Source organism: Zalophus californianus, chromosome 4 (genome assembly GCF_009762305.2).
Source record: "Zalophus californianus isolate mZalCal1 chromosome 4, mZalCal1.pri.v2, whole genome shotgun sequence".
NCBI lineage: Eukaryota > Metazoa > Chordata > Mammalia > Carnivora > Otariidae > Zalophus > Zalophus californianus.
The window spans coordinates 188,454,219-188,478,845 of record NC_045598.1 but is presented as its reverse complement, the minus strand read 5'-3'; the positions used below and the strand labels follow the sequence as shown (position 1 = coordinate 188,478,845).

Below are 24,627 nucleotides of genomic sequence, written 5' to 3'. Positions count from 1 at the left end.
TGTTTTTCTTCTTTTGACCTCTTCAGGGGATTTAGATTTATAAAAATTAAAATGCCCATTGTGTCTTCTTCTGGTTTGCCCACAGTTGATTGTATTAGTTAAAAAAGGACTTGAATTGAGAAAGGTTTGACCTCTAAAAGGATAAAGACATACTGAGAATTGAGATTACATAGATTGTCAGCACATTAAAAAAAACATAGTTCCCTTTTGTTGGTTTCAAATAATAGAGTGAATCTGAGATAGGTCTTCAGAAGCCAGTTTAGAACTGGATCTTGGCTTTGAATCCCTCGTAGCCAGCCCAGAATGAGATAACCCTGTTTATTAGCAGGCGAGGTAACTTCCTTCTGGGGGACTTGGCCAGTCAGTGGGTTCCTGCAGCCAGAGAGTCATGGAGACATCGGAGTCTACGTGTTATTTATACTAAGGATCCATCAGAATAAATTATGATGAGACATACATGCTCATCTTTGGACCAGGGTAGCTGCACCTTTGGTGAATTGCAATCTCGATTCTGGATCCCTTCTCTAGTGGTTCATGTGAACGTTTTTTCCCAGTGTAGCCTGTGCTATAATGTGTATAACAGAGCAGTGTCCTGGAGCATTGCATGGGTGGGAAATGTTGGCTTCTTTCTCCATTTTGGTTCTCTCAGTTGTGGATGGCTTGCCTAGCAGATATACAGAAAACATTTATATACTGCTTAAGTTGTTCTGCCCGCCCCTTTCCTTTAAAACTCTGGGTTCTGATTGGCTCTACATTTTAAACATACTCACTTCTGCTTATGGACTTAAGGCATGTGTGACAACATTGTATTTACAGTGCTGCTTCATCTTTAACTCAGTTGGCTATTAGAAAAACGAATGTGTGTGGTAGGTGTTCCTTCAGTTCTTTTAAAAAAACTTTTTATTGTGGAAATTTTGAAGTATACATAAAACTAAAATCGGATAATGAACCTTTTTCAATCTTCTGCCTTTGTCCTATTTCCTCTCTCCCAGACTTTTGTTTGGCTGGAGTATTTTAGAGCTAATCCCAGACATCATATAAAGTTTCACCCATAAACTTCCGTATATGTCCCTAACAGATAAGAAATATAACCATAATACCTTTACCTTGCCTCCCATAATTAAAAGTAACTTAAAATCTTTTCTCTCAGGGCACTGGGTGGCTAAGTCGGTTGAGCGTCAGACTCTTGATCCCAGCTCAGGTCTTGATCTCAGGGTTGTGGGTTTGGGTCCTGTGTTGTGTTCCATGCTGGGTGTGGAGCCTATTTAAATTAAAAAAGAAGAAAGAAAGAAAAAAATAATAAAATAGTTTCTCTGATAAAGCTAGGTAACGTTTACTTTTCTAATTTCCCCATTTTTTAAAAAAGGCCTTTTACCCGTTGGTTGGTGTATCTCTAACATTTCCCACTCCCTGCTTTTTCACCCGTTCAGTTTTATTTTTAAATAACAGCTTTTGTTGTTGCTCTTGAAGAAACTGTCACTTATCCTATAGAATGTCCCACGTTCTGAATTTGGCTGATTGTATCATGTGATGTCATTTAATTCAGAAATTTCAAAACTGGTTGCTAGAAGTCCAGCTAGAAAGAGCTTCAACTTGGGGGACAAGAAGACTTGCTTTGCTGTTGGCTTCACCTCTTAGGGATGATGCCATTAATCATTTGTTCAGATGGTGTCATGATTCTTCCACCTAGTGGCTTTTGCAGGCATTGATGGTGGTTGCCTGGGTACTTTGTATCAGAATTGCAGAAACAGTGATGATCTGATACAGCCATGCCTTCTGTACTTGCTTGCTGGAGCTTTCTTGTTTTTTTTTTTGTTTTTTTTTTTAACTATTTGGGTATCCTGAAATGTAGCCCATGCAGAAAAGGTAGGATAAATGCATAATTCTTGTATTTACTAGTTTCAGAATTGTTGGCTAAGGGGCCAACAAACTCCAGTGGTGACTTATACAAGTGAGAATTATTTTTAGTGTCATAAATGCATAGATGTTAAGATGACCTATATATATATGTGTGTGTATATATATATGTGTGTGTGTACATGTCTTTGTACACATATGTGTACACATATGTGTATGTTAATTTACTGCAGTCATTCTTTTTGATGGTCATATTGCCCTTCATAGATATCTTCTGTGTCCTTAGGAAATGGCTCCAGTAATTTTTTATAGTTTTCTTGTTTATGGGCATTATAAAATAGTTCCAGGCTCAGTTTGTACCTTTCTTGCCACAGACCTGAAATCAGCCATCTCTCTAAGGAGCCTTGATTCCTTTTAGTGGGAAATGGTGTTTAGGGACTATAATCTGGATACTGTGATAGGTAATGCTGGCATATTGTTGCTTCTGGGCTTTTTTAGGGTATAGAGGTAGGAAGTGTGTATTTTTTGGAAAGAGAAAAGAATAAGTCATGAGTTTATCTTGATACTTCCAATTTAAATTTAAGATTAAAATGGTTTACTTCTTTGATTTTATGTTTGTATCTCATTTCTCTTTTGCTTAAAATCTTGGTCCTTAACATTAGCACGTTTATGTCATTGCTTCATCATTCATGTGTGTGAAACTTGTGTTGTCATTTCAGAATAACAGTGCCAGTGTCACCACTGACAAGACCTCTGAACGCATTTGAACATGGTTTCTCTGTTTCATCTTGGTTTCATTTATATTATTACTAAAAATAACGTTAGATTTCGTTATAGCTCTTGAATGCCATAGGATGTACCACACTAGGATGTACAGTCAAATTACAGCTCCTCTCTGAAGTTATACCACCACTTTGAAAGTTAGGCTTATTTGTTTCATTTTTGCTTTTGAAGGTTAGGGAGCAGTGGGAAGTTGCAAACACAGCTGATGGGAGTATCACTTTGTACATCCACTTCGGACAGTAGTTTGGCAGCACTTACTGAAGTGGAGAATGCACACTGGCCTATTGGTCCCATTCCAGGTGGACACACAGCAGAGATGCGTGCACAAGAAACGAGTGATTTGTAATAGTCCTGGACTGGAAATAGCCCACTGTTCATCAAGGGTAGAATGGAGAGAGAATTGTGGTACATTCGTATGATGAAGTACTATCCAACAGTGACTATGAAGCTCCATGCCACAGCATGGATGCTTTTCACAACATACTGTTTAAAAAATGGCTAAGCCCCAAAGAGTACATACCGTGTGATTTTCTTGTAAATTTAAGAAAAAGGATGTTTTTGAATTTCCACATTCTAATGTGGAACGTATATGTGTGTATATTTCTTAGTGTAGCTTACCTTGACCACTTAATTTAATACTGCAACCTGCATTCCCCTGTGTGCACACTTCCTGTCCCTCCTACCCTGCTAAACTTAGTAATTTCTAAAATAACACTGCTTGACAATATACTGTATAATTTAGTTATTTATGATTTTATTGTTTTCTGTCTCCCCTGATAGAATGTAAACTCCTTGTGGGCAGAAAAAAATGTCTGTGTGTGTGTGAGAGAGAGATACCAGAGTCGGTGGCAGCTGGTTGATGCCATATTGGTAGCTTGAAACCAAATAGGGTGGGTGTATTTATACCACAGAAATCAGCAAATGCCACAGATCCGGGGCTTTTCCCGCTCACTCCCCACAGATCCGATTGTTAAATACTTACCACTGCATCCTGGTGTATATCTCTGTCTTTGTACACACACTAAGGTATTCATGGTATCTGAACAGTGCCTGGCATACAGGAGGTGCTCACTAAATTCTTAGATGAATTTTATTATTGAAGAAATTTTGAGGTGCAAATGGCAGACACTTATACTAGCTAAAGTGGAAAAAGGGAATATATCAGTTTATGTAACTTGGAATGTATTTAACAAGTAAAAGTTACCACTTGGTATCTGGAAATAAGTCTCTAGAAAGTCAACTAAGAAAAAGAAATACCAAGAAATCCTAAAGGAACTGTAACTATTGTGGAAAATAAATGATAAGTCTAATAATTCTTTGATCTAGCCTTGTTTAAAATTACAAGAAATTAAAGATCAACTCCTAGGCCCCGCACCCCCACAGGCCCCACAGCCCCTGGCAGTCACTTCATTGGTCTTTATCCCCAGCCCTTGGCAACCAACCACTGATCTCTCTGACTTACGGATTTGCCTGTTGTGCATGTTTCATGCAATTGGAATCCTGCATCCTGTACGTGGTCTTTTGTGTTCAGCGTCTCACTTAGGGTTCCATCCATGGTAGCAGGTGTCGGCACCATGGCTTTTTATTGTGAGTGACGCACAGCCATAAACACCCTGTGCTTGCCCCCAGGTGTTTGCTTCCCCGGAGCCGTGTCTGTTGCTCTGGCCTCTGGCCGTGGTTGTGTGTGTGCAGAGCCCGCGTTCCCAGCCTCCGTCCCGTTCCCCAAGTTGACAAATACGGAGCGAAGGTGAAAGCGGCTGCAGAAGCCCTGCCCAGCTACTTGGCTCTTCACCCTTTGAAGCTCTCACAGCCTCTCGTTCCCACTGCCTCAGCAGTTCCGAGGAGGGTATTTTAGGTGCTTTTCACAGTTTTCTGCTTCCAGCTGTTGCCTCCGTCTTGGATTCAGAAATCTCATGTCTCTTTTTTTCATTTTAGTGGTTAGAGATTAATTTCTTGATATAAAAGAAGGGGGAAGGGGGAATCTTTTAATAAGTCAGCCATTTACAAACGTTCTTTCGTGTCAGTCTGGCCCTTATGAGGCTCAGTGTGGCTTTGTGGAGCTGAGGCGTTGCTGGTGTAGTCAGGCCCTTTGGACTGCAGTAAGAAGGAGAGAATTTATGATTTCTGCCATGTCACAGGGCATGGGACTATCCATAATCAAGCATTAATTTTGCTAACAGATTTTTAGGCCTTGCCTCCTTTATTTAAATTCAGACATTTATAATTTAAGGAGTTTGTTGGTCCAGTGTAAAAAATTCATTGTAACCGTTTCAAGTAAGACAGATAAGGCTCTGACAGTTGAGTTACTGTGGTTCTGGTCCTTGAAAAAGAAGCATTAAATGCCTTTTTTGTCCTCACTTTAAAAAAAATTGAGTGATTGTATTTAACATGCTTTGGGCAGAAATCTTTCTAGGTTTACAAACCCCTTAGGTGATAAGGCCTCGGTGTGGGGAGCCTTGGAGTTGGTTGAGGTGGATGGAGCCGCTAGGAGAGTGTGAGATGTGGGGAGGACCAGGATTTTGGTGAGGCATTGGTGGAGCCAATGAAAGCCTCGGTCATCAAGATAAGTAATAGCTTGATGCAGTGTTTGTTTGTTTGTTTTTTTAAAAAACATTAATGCAGAAAATCCATGATGAACAAGATACCAAAATTTTAAATAAAGATAGGATCAGTATTACTCATTTTTCCTTTAGCCTTATGCGCTAATGTGTGAATGCTCCTTATTCCACCTTTATTTCTACTTAGAGTTTCTGTTCTTATTTTTCTTATTACTTAAGGTAAAAACATAGATAATTGATGTTTTTACCTTTTAAATATAAGCACTTGAAGTTTGAAATGTCCCTCTAAATACTCTCAGCTGTGTTCTAAAGATTTTGATGTTCTAGTTTTATTATCGCTGTGTTCTGAACATTTTCTGATTTTGTTGTTGTTATTTGATACATGTGTTACTTAGAAAGGATTGCTTTCTTGGGAAATACTGGGGACTTCACTAGATACTGTTTCTTTAAAATAGTTACTTTTTATGTTCACTTATTGTTTTGAAAAGAAATATACATGGCACAAAATTCAAACGAGTGGGCAGGGAATCCGAAACCTCCCCGCTCTTTCTTTCTGCTGAATTCTCTGGAAGAGTCACTGTTCGTAATTCTGTAAACATCTGTGGGTGATCTGTGCATGTACCAGGAAGCACATACATGCATGTATTTTTCCTTCACAGTGAAATACCACAGTCTACATACTCTTCTATACCTTTTTTATTATTTAAAATGTATATTTTATTGTTGCCTCTGTCTTGGATTCAGAAATCTCACGTCTCTTTTTTTCATTTTAGTGGTTAGAGATTAATTTGATTTAAAAGAAGGGGGAAGGAGGAATCTTTTAATAAGTCAGCCATTTACAAACGTTCTTTCATGTCAGTCTGGCCCTTATGAGGCTCAGCTGATGTGGCTTGGGTAGCTCAGTCAGTTGAGCGTCTGACTCTAGATTTTGGCTCAGGTCATGATCTCAGGGTTGTGAGATTGAGCCCTGTGTAGGGCTAAAGAGTCTGCTTGGCATTCTCTCTCTCTCTCTGCCCCCCACCCCTCAGCTTGCATGTGCTCTTGCTCTCTCTCTCTCTCTTTCTCTCTCAAAAATTATATATATGTATGTATATACCTTTTTCCAAACTTTACTCATTTCTGTTGACATGTAGGCTGTTCCTAGTCTTTGCGTTTTATAAATAAACCTGTGACTCATTTAAGCCTCAAACTGCCTTAAACCTTAAAGGGGATTACTGGAGGTTTCTTAGACTGGTCTACCGGAAGCTGGATCTGTGGGTGCAGTCCTTCTAACAGGGCACTTTGCTGTTTGCTCAATCAGGTGAGTGATCACACTGTGAGTAAACTGGATTTACTGGGTAAAATAATAATCTACGGCGACAAAATGATTAAGTTGGCTATGTATATGCATGTTCACTAAAACAGAAGTTGCAAAGTTTATTTGAATGGTGTTAACATTCGAATAAATAATGGCTTGATTGTCTTTTAATATTAGTTATTTGGTCAGCGTAAGCCAAAAAACCTCACTCCGTTTTATAACACATACAGTTAGGTTGACAATTTTGGTAAGTTTCTGGCCCCATTCTGTGTCACCATGCCTCTATTAGTATATTTGAAAAACTCAGGTTGGCGTCTTTTTTGAGATTTCAGGAGCCTTTTTTTTTTCTTTTAAATTTGGTGGCAAGTAACCTCGCAACAGTTTCTAAACCTAGAATTTAGCTTTTATCTCCTCTATGGCAAAACACATGAGAAATGGCCATTAGTGTCTGTAAAAATACTCTAGTTGAGTATTGTCTAAATTGATAAGTTCAGAATTTTCTGCCTCTTTAGAGTTGCAGTTCCCCTTCTATTTTATATATCTTAGGTTGCTTAATTCATTGTTATGTTTATTTCCTGGTGATTGTGACATATCTCCCTGGTCCCAGCTACATGTCCAGCACGTTCTGTGATGGCTGGTATCCACCGTCGGGTGGGGTCACAGACTCCGGAGGACTGTCACAGGAGCCGCAGAACTTGGTCAATTGGAGTGTTGCATGCGGATGAGAGCAGCCTGTCTGTCTCATATTCTTTCTGTGATTAAGTCCTCCTTTGTAGGCCAAGTGAGGCCTGTTTCCTGGTCCTCTGGTCCCCTTGCAGCCTCTGGAGGTGGTGTCTTGAGTGTGTGCTCTGGCAGGTGTCCCGGTACAGGTGCTGGCTCTGCCACCGACCAGTTAGCTGTGACATCAGGCATGTTGCTTCATTTCTCGGTTCCTCAGTGTGTCCGCATGTCACGTGTGGCTTGTGAAGTCGTTGGTTGTTGGAATTACTGACTGAGAAAATAGGTGAAGTCCTGTAGTGGGTTAGTGAAGGGGCACACACCGGAGGCTGACTGCCCGAGTGTGATGTCCAGCTCCGCTATGCAGCAGGTCTGTAACCTCAGACAAGTTACTTAGCGCTCCGCGCTTCTGTTTGTCATCTCTTACACGGGGGTAATAGAATCTACCTCAGGAAGCTGGTTATTAATACCTGAGTCCATATTTTTAAAGTATTTAGGATAGGGCTTGGCACAAAGTAAGCATTAACTTGGTATCCCCATTATATTATTATCATTATATTTTCATTGTTATTAGTGTTGCTGTTATGCTATTTGATGACAGGCACGTAGTCACTCACATGTTAGGTACTGTCGTTGTCCTTGTACAGATGAACAGACTGAAGTTCAGGATGGTGAAATGAGTCTTTCCTTGTCTCACAGATAGAACTGGGGCTCCTTTGTAGCTTCCAGTTCCAGTGTCTTCCTCAGCTTCCCCAGAGTACCTTCAGAGTAACAGAAGGGAGGAGGTATAGGGTATAGTACTTGTTAGAAACTCTGCAAGAAAGGTGAATAATACCGTCACCTTTTTGTGTGTTGTATTTTGAGACCTATTAGCTGTTTGTCTTCGGAACATGATTATATCCTTTCTTATGACTAAATTTCTTTAGTCCTTATCAAGTCTTAATTTTTGTTGAATAGATTAAAATTTTCAAAAAAGTTATTTCTGTTTTGTGGTGGAAACAGTGAGGCACAATGACATAGAAATGATAATTCTGTGAGTCTTAATAGAATTAAATTTAGGATAGGATACCCAGCTTTCGGAAGTTAGGGTATGTTGTAGTGATCAGCTGCTAATTGGAGCTATCATTGTATAATATTGTTGATTTTACTTAAATCTATAACTCTTGATTAATGCAAACATAAAAGAAGTAAGAGAGGTAAATTTTGAATTCTGTATGTATAATATGAATTACAGTTTTTTTTACATTCCCCCTAGTAGCTGACTTGAAAGCATTTACTAGGGCTTTACTCTTCCAGGAAGTACTGCCCTCAAGTATTACTTAAGGCCAGCAAATAAAACCGTGTAACTATATGAGAAATGTGAGAGTCAGACTTGGATTTGTGTGAATGCTTTTGGTGACGTTTATAAGCAGCTTTTTTTTTTTGGTTAAGATTTTATTTATTAGAGAGAGAGAGCAAGCATAAGGGAGGGAGGGGCAGAGAAAGAGGGAGAAGCAGACTCCCCATTGAGCAGGGAGCTTGATGCAGCACTTGATCCCAGGACCCTGAGATCATGACCTAAGCCAAAGTCAGACGCTTAACTGACTGAGCCATCCGGGCATCCCTCCTGCTTTTTAAGATTTTATTTATTTGAGAGAGAGAGAAGCAGCTTCTTTCTTGATAGTTCTTTCCAGTGACTTTCTCACCTAAGCCCAGGTTTCTGTAGGGAAGCCATATTGGACAGTACTGCACAGTATATGAAAGGTTTTATTTATTTATTTTATTTATTTTTATTTTTTTAAAAGATTTTATTTATTTATTTGACAGAGAGAGAGATAGCGAGAGCAGGAACACAAGCAGGGGGAGTAGGAGAGGGAGAAGCAGGCTTCCCGCTGACCGGGGAGCCTGATGTGGGACTCGATCCCAGGACCCTGGGATCATGACCTGAGCTGAAGGTAGACGCTTAACGACTGAGCCACCCAGGCGCCCTATGAAAGGGTTTAGAATTCCCTTTTCTTCTTGCTGATCTTGCTCATCGCCTTGTTTGCTAGCCTTCTAATGATTACTGTCTCATCTCACACAATATTGTCATTTTTGTCGTACTGAAATTTGCAAGGAAGTTCTCATAGGAGTACCAGAATGCTAGAGTTGTGTGATTTATTTTTTATGTGGGATGGGGAGAGGTGGTCCACATGGTTTTCCTAGATTTTGTGTCAGTTTTTCTATTTCCGTTTTTTATATTCTTGAAAAAGCAACATTCTTATATAGTTTACTTCACTTATTCAGTGAATCCTTATCAAGCCCCTGAACTGAGCAGGGTCTCGGAGGTAAAGCAGTGCCCAAGATTGAGGCAGGCTAATGCTATCACTGAGCTTAGTGCGAGTCCTGACATCTAGAATATCTAGATGCCTCTTCTGTGGCCATGGCCTCTACAAGAGAAGAGAAATTCCCTCTGCCATCTCCTTGTTACCTTTAGGTGACAGATGTATGTGCAGAAGGTGGCCGGTACCTCTTACTGACCATTTCTGTAATTAGGCCCGGAAGACAGTATGTGCAGAAAACAGACCATATTCTTTCCTGCCTTGGAGATTGGGTTGTACTGGGGGCAGCCAGACAACAAACATACCGTGTAATTCAATCACGTGGTATCTGAGAAGGTGTGAGTGCTGTGGGAAATGAAGCAGGGTAAGTAAGGGCATGGGGCAGGCAGTGTTAAGATGGGCACACGCCTGGTATGGGCAGAGGACAGCAGGGAGGTCAGTGTGTCGAAGCCCAGGAAACGGGAGCCAGGCCATGGCGAGACAGAGGCTGTAGGTGTAGGTGGGAGGGGAGCCACCTGCGCAGGGCCTTGCGGACCATGCTGAGTATGTAGTAAGCACTGCTTCTGGCAGAACTGGGGAACTGTTGGTGAGTTTTAGCAGAGGAGTGAAATGGCGTGGTGGGCGTCGCGAAGGGGTTGGTGTGGCTGCTGGTCGGGAACAGAGTATAGGGCGGCGAGACCTGTAGCTGCGGCTGGTGGAGCAAGGCAACCGCCTGGGCCGGTGGTGGCTGTGGATGTTGGGGGCATGTACACAGTCTGGATTTATTTTAAAGGCAAGGATATTGGGTTTTGCTCATGGATTGCTTTGAGGAAAAAGACAGGAGTCCAGGATGACTATGGATTGGGGTCCGAGTAAATCGTAGTATCTTTCTTGTAAATTTTAATGAAGAGTTTACCTGTGAGGTAGGACTTCCCAGAGTTGCTTTTAGCTCTACTGATACGATGAAGAGTTTTTTAAAGAATCTGTGGAAGTTTTTAAGGAATGACTGCCTTTATGTTAGTGTGTTGTAGGGTTTCTTATTCAGAGGGCATAAAGGGACTGCTCACTTTTTTCACTTACACCACCATTAACATAGGCCTTTCCTGCTCTTTTCAAGACGTTAGTGGATCGGGAATCTAGGAGCATAATTGGGGCTTTCCTATTTAGCGGGAAGAAAACAGGAGTGATGCTGTCACAGAGTGACTGCTCCTCATGTAATTTCTCAGCCCTTTGGCTGTAGGCCCGTGCCCCACCGCCTGAACCACGCTCTCCTCTTCACTGCACGCGGGGAATGAGCCGCTTGGTTGGGGTTGGGTCAGGAGTGAAGTACAATGGTTTTCTGTGGGAGAGCGCCTAGCGCAGTAGTTTCTCCTTTGTATGGCCGAGCCCCATCCTCCTCTGCCTGTCCGCTCTTCTCAGCGGCCCCAGTGCTTCTCAGCTCTTCTGGCTGGGCTCCGCTTGGTGGCCTGGAGGGTTCTTTGCTTCTTGGACCTTGTCATCTTTTGTACCCTCAGGACTTGGCACACGAGGAGGTGATATTTGGATATTGAGATGAATGTAAATTAGCTTGGTGGGGTGGGAGAGAAAGCTGCCCCCCACTGGTTACTTTGCATTCAGAAGCTTGGCTTCCCCTCTCCCTCGCCTAAAGAGCTCCCACGTCTGTCCTCTCGTCACCTCCTCTACTGCCATGGAGGCTCCAGCCGCCACCGTCACTCATTTGCACCAGCCTCTCTCTCCTGTGCAGGTGCTGCTTGTGGCATTTAGTCAGTATGGCTCAAAAACCTTTTCTGGGTGTGTGCGTACATGAAGACCTCTGGCTTCTTGGATGACAGGTGGGCTCAGTGAAACTGTGTCTCTTCCTGACTGTGTGACTCCATCTTTAACTCATCTTTAGAAGATGTGACAGCACTGATTTTGCTTAGAAGATGTGAAAATTGGGTGTGTAAAGTACCGTTGGCAACTAGTAAAGGTAGCTTCTGTTTTTTAACTCTGGAGTCATAAGTTCCAGGAGAGACTCAGAGTTTGCTTGTGTCTTTGGTATGTATATTATTTGATGGTTCAGATTAAATCCCAAGCCATTCTCAGGGGCCTGGGTCGGATACCAGACTTGCTTGTGGGGCGTACTTGGATTCTTCCTATGTTGAGGGTAGGCCTTTGTGTCCCGAGTGTCCTCGGTAATGGTGATCTATCTGCTTGTTTCTTTGGTTTTCTTCCTAGCTTGCTCGCCTGTGTTTTTCTGGAGTCCCTTTTCTTCCCAGTGTTGCCTGGGGTCAGAGTTCACGCTGGTGAATGATTGTGTTTTCACTGGGGGCATCTAAGAGGTTATTTGAGCTCTGACTGCTATTAGGAGGCTGAATGTAACTCCTGGAGACAAAGCCATCATCGAGAGTAGTGTGTCAGAAATGAAACTAGCTGTCTTGGGGCATTACTGGACACAGATAGGCCTCTTGTTCCCCTAGCCTTTGTCAGCTCTGGTTTTCACAAGTTAGTGAATTCATAAAGCCTCTGTCGTGTTCACAGTTAAGTAGAAGACTCGATTTTTTCTTCATTAATGGGATTTGCTACAAACAGAATTACCCACGTAATAGGAGAGCTGAACTGTGTATGTCTTGAATGTGTATCACATGTGCTCAGACAACAGAGGCTGGAGGAGCCCAGTTTCTTACTGTCTTACTGCCAGAGTGGAGTGTGTTTAAATAGCTACATTTTAGAGACGACCGAGACTCTCTCAGTTTGAATGGAAAAAGTGTAAGTAGCTTTACATTTTTTGAAAAAAGTTTTACTAGTACAGATTGTTAAGAGTTTTTCTGTCCTCCTTCTTCAGGAATATGAGTTTAGCACTCACTCATGTTTTGAAATTAAGAAATCAGGTATCTTGGATTCCTCAACATTCCCTAAGCTAGTTTTAAAAGAATCTCATAACTTCAAATTCTTGCTTTTATGTGTTTTCTAAATACTTCTATAAATTTGCAAACATACTTCAAAACTGTCAATCTGGAAAAAATCTTTACCTTGGAAATACCTGGGTTCCTATAGACATAGTTTTTACAGATTTGCTTTTAATGTTGATCAAGGTTTTTCCCCCCAATATTACTCATTTTTCATCAGGGCAATTATCTTAAGTCTTAAGGTCAGAATTAGGCTGGTAAAAGGCCAAAGACATGACTTTGAAAACAAAAATAGTTGGAGGAGTCATCTGCAGACATGATCTGGGTTAGACTTGATTTGCAGCTTACTCAATTTTAGAATTGCCTGTTGGTTTTGTGAGCAGAGGTCTGCCAGATGAATTGAGCAGAAGGGTGGGATTAGCATATTAATCAGGTGCTGGCTCCTGGCCTTCTTTTTCTCCTCCCTCTTTCCCCTCCCTCCCTCTCTCCTTCCCTGAATGAATCTAGGAACACAGGCCCGTGGGGTCACATTACTAGCAGGTTTCATTCTGCTCAGGAGCTTAATCTAGCCAGGATGGTCTGTGTTTCAGATTGCGGAAGCAGAAGATTCTGTAACTGAGAGGCATTCTTCAAGCTGCTGGAAAATATTACAGAAGGAGCACCTCCCAAATTTTGCTTCAATTTCTGAGAAAAGGAGCACACAGGGGAAACTTAGTGTGGCTGTGGATCGAAGCGAACGCTGTGGGAGCGATGAACGGGGACTTGGTGCGCGGACGCCTGGTCTGATCTTGAGAGACCTGAGTTTATGTTGCTGGAACTGGCGGGCCAAGGGGCCCTGAGACCAGCAGGTGCCGTCTGTATGGAGAAGAGCGGCTGTAGTCCATTTCCAATGTGTTGGGCTAAAGGTATACGTAATTTAAAAATCTATTTGGTTTAAATTTTATTCAGATTCATGCATTTGCACTAAAAAGATGGGTAAGAGTTTTTCAGACTTTAATTCAAATAGATTTAAATTAAATTTAAGGAAAAATGAAAATTGATGTGGTATAGGTTTGCAGCTCTTGGCATAAAACTAACTAGGTAGCTTTTAGAAAAGTAAATAAAAATATTTTTATGGAAGTGCATTTTAAGTAAGTTTCTTTTCTGTTCTCTCTTAGAGTTTTATGTTTTATTTTGTGTGTTTTAATTAAGGCACCCATATCCATTCTGTGATGTGGAAGTTTTTAAAGAATAAAGAGACTAATTTTAACTTAAATAAGACTGGAGGAAAAAAGAGCGATGTGGTTTTTCTTATTTCAAAAATTGGTTTTCTTTACTCACTGTAAAGATTGTGTATTTAATTTGAAACTATATTATTGTAAGGTGGGCTTACCACTAAGGGTCAGTAATACTGTAAATAAACATTTTCCAGTTTAATGTTGTTAGGGTTTTTCTTTGTATAAAATTATAAAATATAGCATTTTCATTGTAACATTCAAGACAGTATTTGGGAAGCATGTTTAGAAGTTAAAAATGCCGTGTGATCCATGTATGAATAAGACCAAATAATTTATCTGCTTCTCTTAAAGTACTAGTGAATATTACCTCTGGGGGGATGAAGTCCATAATAAATAATTTAATACATATATTATTATTTTAAAGAGTATATTCAAGTATCATGTTAACCTACTCAGGAAAGACTTTTAAAAGGAAGAAACCTGTACTGGGTAAAGACCTGCAGTATTATAAGTAGACCTTCAGGCTGAGTCAGTTTAGTGTTTAGCTTAAAACTTTTAAAAGCCTCCAGGATGTTGAGGTGCTAGCGCCAGACCACAGTTTCGCTGTTAGATCACTTCTCATTTACCAAATTGTCAGCATCATCTAGTAATTCTTGTCTAGGGTTTTAAACATTTCTTCTTTCTTTCTTCCTTCTTTCCTTCTTTCTTCCTTTCCTTTCCTTTCCTTTCCTTTCCTTCCTTCCTTCCTTCCTTCCTTCCTTCCTCCCTTCCTCCCTTCCTCCCTCCCTCCCTCCCTCCCTCCCTCCCTCCCTCCCTTCCTTCCTTCCTTCCTTCCTTTTTAGGTAATCTCTACACCCAACGTGGGGCTTGAACTCACAATCCTGAGATCAAGAGAGTCGCCGACTGAGCCAGCGCCCCTTTTAAACATTTCTAAAATATGTGATGTTAGAACTCTTTTAATGTGTTGTTCTCTGAACAAAGCACCTGTCACTTTATTACCTAATTAGGTATTTAAAGTAAAGATTTTGCTGAGTTAAATTCAAACTGTTGAATTTTAAAGGGTGTTGGGTATGGGAACTTTTTAAAAACTAACTGAGGTGAGAACCTGAGGACTGCAAAGTATAATTGAGCATGACCAGTAATGAGTGCTCAGAGGCAGAGTTTTGTTACTATACTTGTGAAGATTTTGGTCTCCCCCAGACTTGTTGGGACCCATATGCACAACGCCACCTCCATGGTGTGACAGCCCTCTGTTAGCACTGATCCTTAGCAGTAAAGCTCTGATTTCACTAAGTCGAGGCTGGATTCAAGTCTGTGAATCCAGTAGCCAGTGGGATGTTAAATGATTGACTACTGGGTTTTTAAGAAATTCAAGGTGACTTTAGAAATATGAACTTCAGAAGAGAGAGACTGAGGTGTTTTTGCTCATCCCAAAGCAGTTGATGGAAGCAACTTACTTTCCCATTATGTTTGCTGACGGGCAGAGCAAGTGAGCAGAGGCCTTTTTAACTGAGATATCATTTTGATAGAGGTCAGGGTTGGGTAGGAGAGCAGAACCACATGTGCGGAGGAGGGGAAGAGGTAGGGACAGCATCAGGCTTAGAATCGTTGGGTTTGCAGGGCTGGAGCAGGCCATTACCTCTGATGAATGGTCTTGCTTCTGGACCGTGCAAGAGGAGGTTTCTGACGACATGAGGTTGTCACCCTGTCACCTTCTCAGGGCTGAGTACACCGCCTCCCCAAGGGGATCCAGTGTGCCAGGTTCTCAGTGCACTGCTCTGTACCAGGCCAGGAAGGCAGGAAATTTCAGGTTTTATTCTGGTCAGTTGTTGCTGTGTGGTAAAGACAAAGATGTTGGTATATAGGAATTGGCTGAAATGGTTATTTTCAAGTATAAAAGTGTTACTACTTTTAGATAAAGACAAAATGCTCAAGTCCAAAGACTTTAAATCTCTATTTTCAGTTAGAAATTCAAAACCTCACATTTGATTTTATCAGTCACATTAACCTCAAAAACAGTGGTGTCCCAATTTAAGAAGACACAAAATACTTAGTAGAACAGGCTAAAAATAATGGAACAGAGCTATATTTGTATACTTTGAACTGAAACCTCTAAGGTATCCTTAAGACAATCTATGGCTATCTCTATGATGTAGCTTATTGTACCTCTGAGTGAGGTGTAAGGAAACCATGTTCCGTCGCTCCCACAGAAGACCGTATTTTCACATATTTAAAAGGACTTTGTTATGTGTTCAACTATATCATGATTTCCTAGGCTCAGAGGCAGCTTTAATTCAGAGTACTGAAGTAAAGGTAAATGTTCTCAGTGCTGTGTTTGGTTGCAAGGTTATTGAATCCAGAAAGCCCTGTTTGGAAAGTTCGCTGATGACACTAGTATGCACTTTGTTTTGTCTCTCTGAGACTGGGAAGGATTAAAGAGGTGTCAGGGCTGTGCTTATTAGGGATAAGTGTGTGGGTCAGTTTTTTTTCTAGACCTTTCAGTAGCAGATTGAGATTGAGTATACCAATAATCGTGGACTTGTGTGATTCTGGGTCCTGTGGTTGAAGTCATGCTTTTTCTGTATCAGTATTTTAAACTCCCTCTCCCCCTGCCTCCACCCAGATAGTTCTGTGTGCAACCCATCCTCACTTCTGTGTCTCACACTTAAGTGGTCAACCGCCTCTTGGTATCTACATTTGTATTTTTCATAAACATCTGGTACTTACCTGCCAGAGAGGAGCCTCTTAACTATTGTCCCTGAAGTCTGTCCCTCCCCCAGCCCTCCCTGTCTTAGTAAGCATGCTGGACCCCCACGCATGTAGCCGCTCCTGCCGCAGACCCAGGATGCCTCTCTGACGCTTCCTGCCGCGTGGAAGGAATCCCTCTGTCTCCAGCACAGTGTGGGCTTCCTCCCCCCTCGCCCTCTCTGCGGTGGTGGCATCCACTCTGCAGCGTGCGACCTTCCTCTCTCTCTGGGCTGGGGGCGTTGCTTCCCGTTGGGTCTTCCCCTTTCCTCACACATTCGTCCTTCTTCACGCAGCTGCCGGAGTGAGTTTGTAAAAACACCAAGGCAACGTCACTCTCCTTCCTAAAACTCCCCGCTGGCCTCTTCCTGGATAAAATCGCAAATCCGTCACGGGGCCTGGGGCCTCCGAGGCCTCACCTGATGCGGCTTCTTCCCGGCATCTCCGGCTTCTTGGGGCCGGGCCGTTGGCCTCCGGCTCAGCAGCAGTGCGGTTGTTTTGCCTTGGGAGCACCTCGGACCCCAGGGCTCTTCCCTGGCAGGCCTTCTGCGCCTGTGCTTGCCTCTTGCTTCCCTGCTTGGCCTGCTCCTCCCAGCCTCGCGGGTCTGAGCCTGACGGCCTCTCAGCCCTGTCAGTGTAGCCCGCCTTCTCCCTGACGTTCCCCCCCTGAGCCCTGTCTTCTGGTCCTGCGCAGCACCTACCGCCATTGACCACCATTGCTTTCTGTCCCTTCGCTGGGAAGTAAACTCAGCACCGTCGGGGACAGTGTCAGGTGTTCTTCTGCGTGACAAGGTATCGGCGCAAATGGATATTACCTTAACGAATGAATAAATTATGTGCTTAGCTACTCCTCACGCCCTAAGAACAGTTGGCGTGAGTTGTAGACTGGGGGTTGAGTCTCTCCTGCAGCAGCACACACCATGTCCTAGCGCTTTCAACAGATGGGCCTCGGTTGGCCTCCCGGGACCTGATCGCCTCCCTGGGAAGTATCTCTGTGGGCCTCTGCCACCCCTCTGGGGCTGTGGCCGTCCCGTCTGCCAGCTTGAGTTGCTAATTGACCACGGGGAAGACAGATTGAAACTACATTTATATGTAAGTGTGTGCATTTATTTTATAATTGTATTTATGTACATAGTCTAGACATCTATACCTTTACAGTACAAGGTGTTAAACGCTTTCCAGAAGAGTGACTCAGTTTTCCGAGTGCCCAGCATGAGGGAGCCGCTCGTGGTTTCTGGCACACAGTAGGCCCGCAGTAAGAATGCTGAGCTGAGCTCCGGTCCGCCCCTTGCTTGGCCCGCGGCCAGAGATGTCAGGAGAGACAGCCTCCTCTCCACCGGCCTCTCCCTCGGCTCCGCACCGCGGGTCGTTAGTTTTGGGACAGGACCCTGCCAGGCGGTGCCTCTTCATGCCCCCTTATGCTTTTGCTCCTCCTTCTGCTTGGAACATTCATTCTTTTCAAACGGGAACGTTTCAGGATTCTGCCCTAGGGCATGGCCCTGTGTGTGTGTGTGTGTGTGTGTGTGTGTGTGTGTGTGTGTGTGTATTTGTCTGTCTCTCTCCCTCTCTCTCTCATCTGGACCACAGGGCTGGGCTCTGGCTTCTTTGTGCGTCAGCTCTGCACACACAGGCATAGCTCGTAAGTCATTCACGTTCCTTGGTTGTCCACTTCTTGTGGGCCACGTCCAAATGTTAACTGCTTTTTGAATCCGTATTGTCTAACATATTATCAGCACTCAATGATTGTTGAGTGAAAAAAACCCCGGATTGTTGAAATCTGGGGCATTTTTCTAAAGGAGGTGCTGTCTCATGCCAGTGGAGAGGGTGGGGAGGGTCTTTCATGCTGTAGGAATTCTGGGGGCAAAGGCACTGAGAAATGTTTGTGGAGTGTTTAGGGAAATATGGGCTTTCCTGCTGATTATAGTTGGAGGCTCTGTTAAGGTTCGTGGAGAGAGGTAAGTAGGGAAGGCTTGCTCCTCCACCCACTGTCTCTGAGGGGTAAGGGCAGGGCTCTTGTAAGCCTTTACCCTGACCCTAAAGATTCATGTTCCCCAGGTGTGCTTCCAGCCTTTTTGTCTTATCCCTGCCCACCGACTTGGCACTGTTCTCGCTTTCCCTGGGAAGCTTGCCCACCACTTGGCTTTGCACACCTTGTCTGCCTCTGTCCCCCGCTGCCTGGTCACCAGTGCCTTTCCCCTCTACCTGGGGGCCCCCTGGAAAACCACCAAGCCATTCTAGCTTAGATTTCTAGTACAGGCTCCTTTCCTTGGTTAAACCGAATTGTTGGTTAAGCGTCAGTGAAATGTGTTTGCACGCCCAGCATGTAGTAGGTGTACAGAATGGGTGAGTTCTTGATAAATAGGCCTTTCTGGTGCTGCAGAGAGGCAGGGGAAGGGGGAGTAGGGGACTGAACACATAGTGAAGGGTGAAAAACAGCAGTAGGCAGTGCTTGAAAAGAGACAAGGAACACAGCCTGGCCAGTGTGTTCTCCGTGAAGGGCTCACCTTTGCTTCTGATGTCTTAACCGAGAGAGTGCACTGAGCCTCCTTTCAGCCCCAGTTTGAATATTATTAACATCAACTCCCTTGCGCACAAAAATAATGTGGTGGGTATTATAATTACTATGTCTCTCAGATTGTTTCACTTTCCTCATTGTGTTTGGAGAAGAGGCTGCTAGTTTCCCTGTGTTCTCTTCATGTGCAGTTTTAAGAGTTTTTCACTTCACGTAGGACCTTCTCAGCAAGCACTGGGAGATGTGTGGGCCAGCTGATGTTTCATCACAGGCTTCTGTCCGTCTGTCCTGTGTCCCCCGCTCCCAGTCTCCTGGCTGAGCAGTAATTATATGAACCCGGGTAGTGTGTCCCCCTGACCACCCTCCTGCCGGCACCGCTGTCCCCATCTGTCCCTGGCACCCGCTCAGGGGTCTACTTGTTTGCTGTCCTGTGGTGAAATGCGCCCCCACCCCCCACCTTCCCGGTAAGGAACCGGTCAGTCCTGCTTATTGCTGCACTCCGAGGGCCTTACACCTACTAGACTCCTGTAGTGAGCAGATGAATGGATTGATGAATTCAGTCACTTTGCTTGTAGCGACAGAGATTCAAATCACTAGAGGCAGATGAGAAGGGTCATGGAGGTTTTTGTGAAAATTAAAAAACTTCTTTCTAGTGCCCATATGGTTAGGGACACTGAGTTTTTAAAGTAGTGTTCATAAATCTTTCATTTCAAATTCATCTGTGATTGTTCAGACTATTAGGAATTTATTGTAAATTTAATAGTTTTCTGTATTTCATAACTTCTCAGTTTTCCGTTAAAGAGAAAAATCCAATTTTGAAACAGTTATCACTGTGTATTTTGTTGTGCCTTTGAGTAATATTTGTATAATTGATACAGTGTTATTGACTGTAGCTCACAGGACTGAGGTTTATGTGCCCGTGTATGTTATCTTCTTTAACTTCTTCAGATAATACACGTCTGTAGCTTTATACCTTTCTTCCTGAAAAGTTGTAGAAAATGAGTCCTATTGTGAGTGTTTTATAGGAGTTGGATGTTGAAAACCAAGCAGTGGTGGTAAGTTTTTCTTTGAGTGGAAAGACCAGTGCGCCGTCGGCTCCTTTCCTGTGCTCTGATGCTCCAGTGTGGGCTTTCGTGTTGCACACTCTGCAGAGTCTTCAGCTGAGTCTTGTGGGCTGTCCCGGTGGGGGGTGGGGGGTGCTGTGCCAGTGACAGCAGCTCCTGGAGCTGACAGACTCTTGCTTCTCTTCTGTTTCGACTGGGGCCCTGTCGAATCTGTGCATCAGTTTGGGAGAACTGACCTATGAACCATATCGTGACCTCTGGTCGACCTGTCTAGTTCGCTAGGTCTGTGATCTCCCTTAGTCTCGTGCGGTAGATCTTAGTGTGGAGGGCTTCATGCTTTTCTGATGCTGTTGTAAAGGACAATTTTTTGACTTGTAGGTTTAATTGTCCAATTCTTGGCTTAGTATGTAGAAGTAGATCATCTTGTTAGTTTATCTTGTGGCCTTACTATAAATTCACTTACTAGTTCTGGTGGTTTACTTGAGCAAGTAGAAAATCCAAAGAAATTTATAATCATGTAATCTGAAAATAACTCTTTCTCTGCAATCTTCATGCCTTTTATTTCTCTGTCTTGCCTTGACTAGCACCTTCATTACAGTGTTCTTCTCATGTGCTGACCTCAGGGAGCAGGTTTTCGGTGTTAAGCAGGGTTTAGTTCTAGTTTTGTCTTTGTTTTTGGAGATGTCCTCTGTCAAATGTAAAAATTTTCCTTGTGACTCCTGGTTTTCTGAGAGGTTTTTTTGTTTTTGTTTTTAATCATGAGAGGGTGTTGAATTTTGTCGAGTGCTTTTTCTGTCTCTATTGAATTAATTGCGGAAATTGTCTGTTTTTTAAAATAACGGGTGATTTACGTTTTGATTGTTGAAGCAACCTTGTATTTCTGAGGTAAATCCCACTTGATCATGATGTATTATTCTGTTTATATGTTGTTAGATCAATATGCAATATTTTGTTTAGGAAATCTGTGTCTATTTACACGGGGGGTATCAATCTGTAATTTTTTTTCTTGTGACCTTTTTGTGGCGCTTTCTTTTCAGGTACTGCCATTCTCATAAATAAAACAAGCTGGGAAGTGTCCCCTTATGTTTCCATTTGCATGACCAGTGTATGTAAAGTTAGGAGACACTAATCTCCAGTGGCGGTACTGGGAGTCCTAGTCCCATTAGATGGCGAAGTACTGGTCACAAAGGGCTAGAAAGCAGCCACGGGAATGTGTTCTGTCTTGTGTAGTTGTAGTCCAAGGAGGGGGACGCACACACACATATGTGTGTGCTTATGTAAAGAGCCATGGAGCTCTGCACTCAGGATTTGTACATCTCACACGTTAGGCTTCAGTCCAGAACCTGCAGGATTGGACCGTGTGTGCAGCCCCCATGCAGCCCCAGAGGCCTGGCGTCGTGGCTCAGTTTGGAAAGGGAAGATCAGATACATCAACACAGTACCTTAAGCCAGGTTCTGAAAACCCTCAAGCCCAGGGAAAAGACTCTCTATATAAAATCTGAAATACGAGATTTAAAATGCTTAAAATATTGTTTTATGATGGCCAGACAGTATGGTTAACAGTTGTTTATGTTATGTTATGGTTACAGTTGTAGGTGGAAAATGTGCATGCTGTTCCCTAACATTACATGTATAATAAAATGGTACAGCATTAAAGGAATTGGTTAGAAAAAATGCAGACAAAAACTTACAACAAAAAAGAAGACCATTTCCTAGAACCAGGAAGCAAGGAGAAGAATTGGGGCTTGAATGTTGAGGAGGGGGCCGACAGTGGCTGGAGCAGAGGATTTTGGTGATGGAGGGCAGCTCCCTGCAGAGTTGGAACTTGTTCCAACAAGTTCCAGAGAGGCCCAGTCCTTCTGTGTGGCTCTGCCGCCGGGAAGGCCTGATGAGGTTCTGTTGCTGGCTGACGCTCTGGGTGGAGACGTTTCAGACTGGAGCTGGGTTTACAGCCCCAGTGCTTATACTCCCAGCGCCTTTGTGCGGTGCTGTTAGAGGTGTCAGGGTGCTGACGGAAGGCAGAGCTCTGTAGCAGCCCCTTCCCTAATCTCCGACACCTTGCTTTTCAGACTCTGTAGGTGGTTTTAGTGACCTCCAGATTTTATTTGGGTTGCAGCTTGAGACTTTGCCACACATAGTTGTGTTTAATGTTATGTATTGAGTTTAGGGGACGTGAATATAAAGTTTCCTTATATTTACGTTGGCCAGAAAAATGTTTTGAAAGATAACATGTAGCCTGTCTTATATTAAAAACAAACAGACAAACACCAAGGAAAAAACCTAGGACCTTGTTAACCAGGGTGAGGCCAGTATGTTGTATTTCCCCCAAGAGCTGTTTTGTTAACCTTTTTAAATTTTTTTAAGAGAAACAAAATACTGCTAGAATATCACATACTAACACTACTTTTTTACTGTAAAAATCTTACCGTGTTGTAAAGTTGACAGAATCATTGAGAAGATAATACCAGCCTGTTGGGTATTCTGTTTGTTTTAACTTTTATGTAAGATCGTGATGGAATGGTGTACTGCTGATATATTTTCAGTTTAGAAAAATGCATACTGTCTTTTTATAGGGCAAGGTTTAGGGGAAAATTCTATGGAACACTTGTGCTTTGTTTGGTCATTGGATTTAATTACACATTTCAAACATACCAGATGTTACCAAAGTAGGAATGATAGTCTGTTGTTTCCTTTTTTGACAAGGATTCATAAAGCTTTGAAGTGTAACAGGAAAGATGCTTTTTAGGGCTGTGATGGGACTTTTGAAGTATTAGTTAAATGGGAGGGGTCTTACAGGATTTCCATTTTGAGAACAATCTTAGCATTTCCCTTTCATTGGCCTAGAGAAGTCAGGTTATCCCTCCTAACTACTGCTGCCACGGATTGGATGCTGACTTTGTCTCTAATATATCTTGCTAATAACCACTCTGCATTTATTATCTCAGCTAGCAGGGTGGGTATTACCACTTGTGCTCTACGGATGAGGAGCCTCAAATAATTTAAGAGTCACATTGTTGGGAGTGGGGGAGCCAGGCACAGTCTTTAACGTTAGTAAGCAATGTGCTCTGCTTCTCAGTCAGGATCTTGCTCAGAAGTCACTGCCTGTGGAGCCTTCGCCGAGACTTGCCTTTTCTGTAGATGTCCAGCCTTCTTCAGTTATAGGCTTAGGGATTAGATTGGGCTCATTGTTTTCAAGGTTTATTTGTGTGATTTAGGTGAAATTTTAGCTGTCCTATAATCTCTCGGGTGTCTTGCCCATAGAAAGTAAATGAATGGCTCAAGGTAGAGATACTTTAGTCTTGATAATCTAAGGGATGTGCCCAACCAATGAAAGTTTTCAAAGCCATAACAGTTGAAATGCTGTTGTAATAAATTATTTTCCCCATTGTGGGTTGTTAACAGTTTTACTATGGAAATTGCATTCTTGCACTCAAAATTGGGGATTAAGTGAAGTTAGCCATGCTTTCTTTCTCTTTGGCTCCCAGAATCCTGTCAGGAGGCTTTTACCCGATCCTGGCAGGAGATGGAAACATTCTTTTCTAAGGAGATTGGGCCAAGAGAAAAGGCAGACTCTAACGTTCTGGGATCTCTAGCCAAGCCCCTGATTCTCTGCTCAGTGCATAGATCATTGGGGTCACCCACACGTACAGGTTTCCTCGACAACCAGGTATTTAAAGACAGCCTTGGGGCGCCTGGGTGGCTCAGTTGGTTAAGTGTCTGCCTTCGGCTCAGGTCATGATCCCAGGGTCCTGGGATAGAACCCCGCATCGGGCTCCCTGCTCGGCAGGAGGCCTGCTTCTCCCTCTCCCACTCCCCCTGCTTGTGTTCCTGCTCTCGCTGTGTTTCTCTCTGTCAAATAAATAAATAAAATCTTAAAAAAAAAAAAATAAAGACAGCCTCTGCAGCAAAGCAAAAATAAACAAGTGGGACAACATCAAACTAAAAATTTCTGCACCACAAAGGAAACCCATCAACAAAAGGGCAAAAGAAGGACAACCTGCAGAATGGGAGGAAATATTTGTAAATCATATATCTGATAAAGGACTAATATTTAAAATATATAAACAACTCATACAACTCAATACCAAAAAAAATGTTTAAAAAAATGGGCAGAGGATCTGAATAGACATTTCTCCAAAGAAGACATCCAGACGGCCAACAGATAACATGAAAATATGTTCAGCATCACTCATTATCAGGGAAATGCAAATCAAAACCACCGTGAGATATCACCTCATTCCTGTCAGAATGGCTGTTATCAAAAAGACAAGAAATAACAAGTGTTGCTGAGGATGTGGAGAAAAAGGAACCCTCGTGTACTGTTGTGGGAATGCAGACTGGTGCAGCCACTGCGGAATATAGTGTGGAGGTTCCTCAAGAAATTAAAAGTAGAATTAACCATATGATCCAGCAATTTCACTATGAGGTATTTATCCAAAGAAAGTGAAAATACTAATTTGAAAAGATATCTGTGTACTGCAGCATTATTTCCAATAGCCAAGACATGGAAACAACCTAAGCGTCCATTAATGAATGAATAGAATAGATGGAGAAGATTGTGTGTGCTTGTGTGCACCTTCATACACACACATATAGTTATGTACAGTGGGGTATTATTCAGCCATTAAAATGAAATCTTGCTATTTGCAAGAACATGGGATGGATTGTGAGGGCATTATGCTACATGAAGTAAGACAAGTCTTTCAGAGA

General features: G+C 42.7%; 1 protein-coding gene across 17 annotated transcripts in view; it reads left to right on the top strand.

The window, feature by feature from the left end:
* PTK2 (protein tyrosine kinase 2) overlaps positions 1-24,627 on the top strand; it is a 255,266-nt gene that overhangs the window by 41,496 nt on the left and 189,143 nt on the right. For 14 of the 17 annotated variants that reach the window (XM_027572038.2, XM_027572028.2, XM_027572005.2 and 11 more), the window contains exon 3: positions 12,970-13,284. The exons of the other annotated variants lie outside the window; for them this stretch is intronic. In XM_027572038.2, coding sequence (XP_027427839.1) covers positions 13,185-13,284 — 100 coding nt within the window. In that variant the 5' untranslated portion in view covers positions 12,970-13,184. The remainder of the gene's footprint in view (positions 1-12,969; positions 13,285-24,627) is intronic. 17 annotated transcript variants of the gene reach the window in all.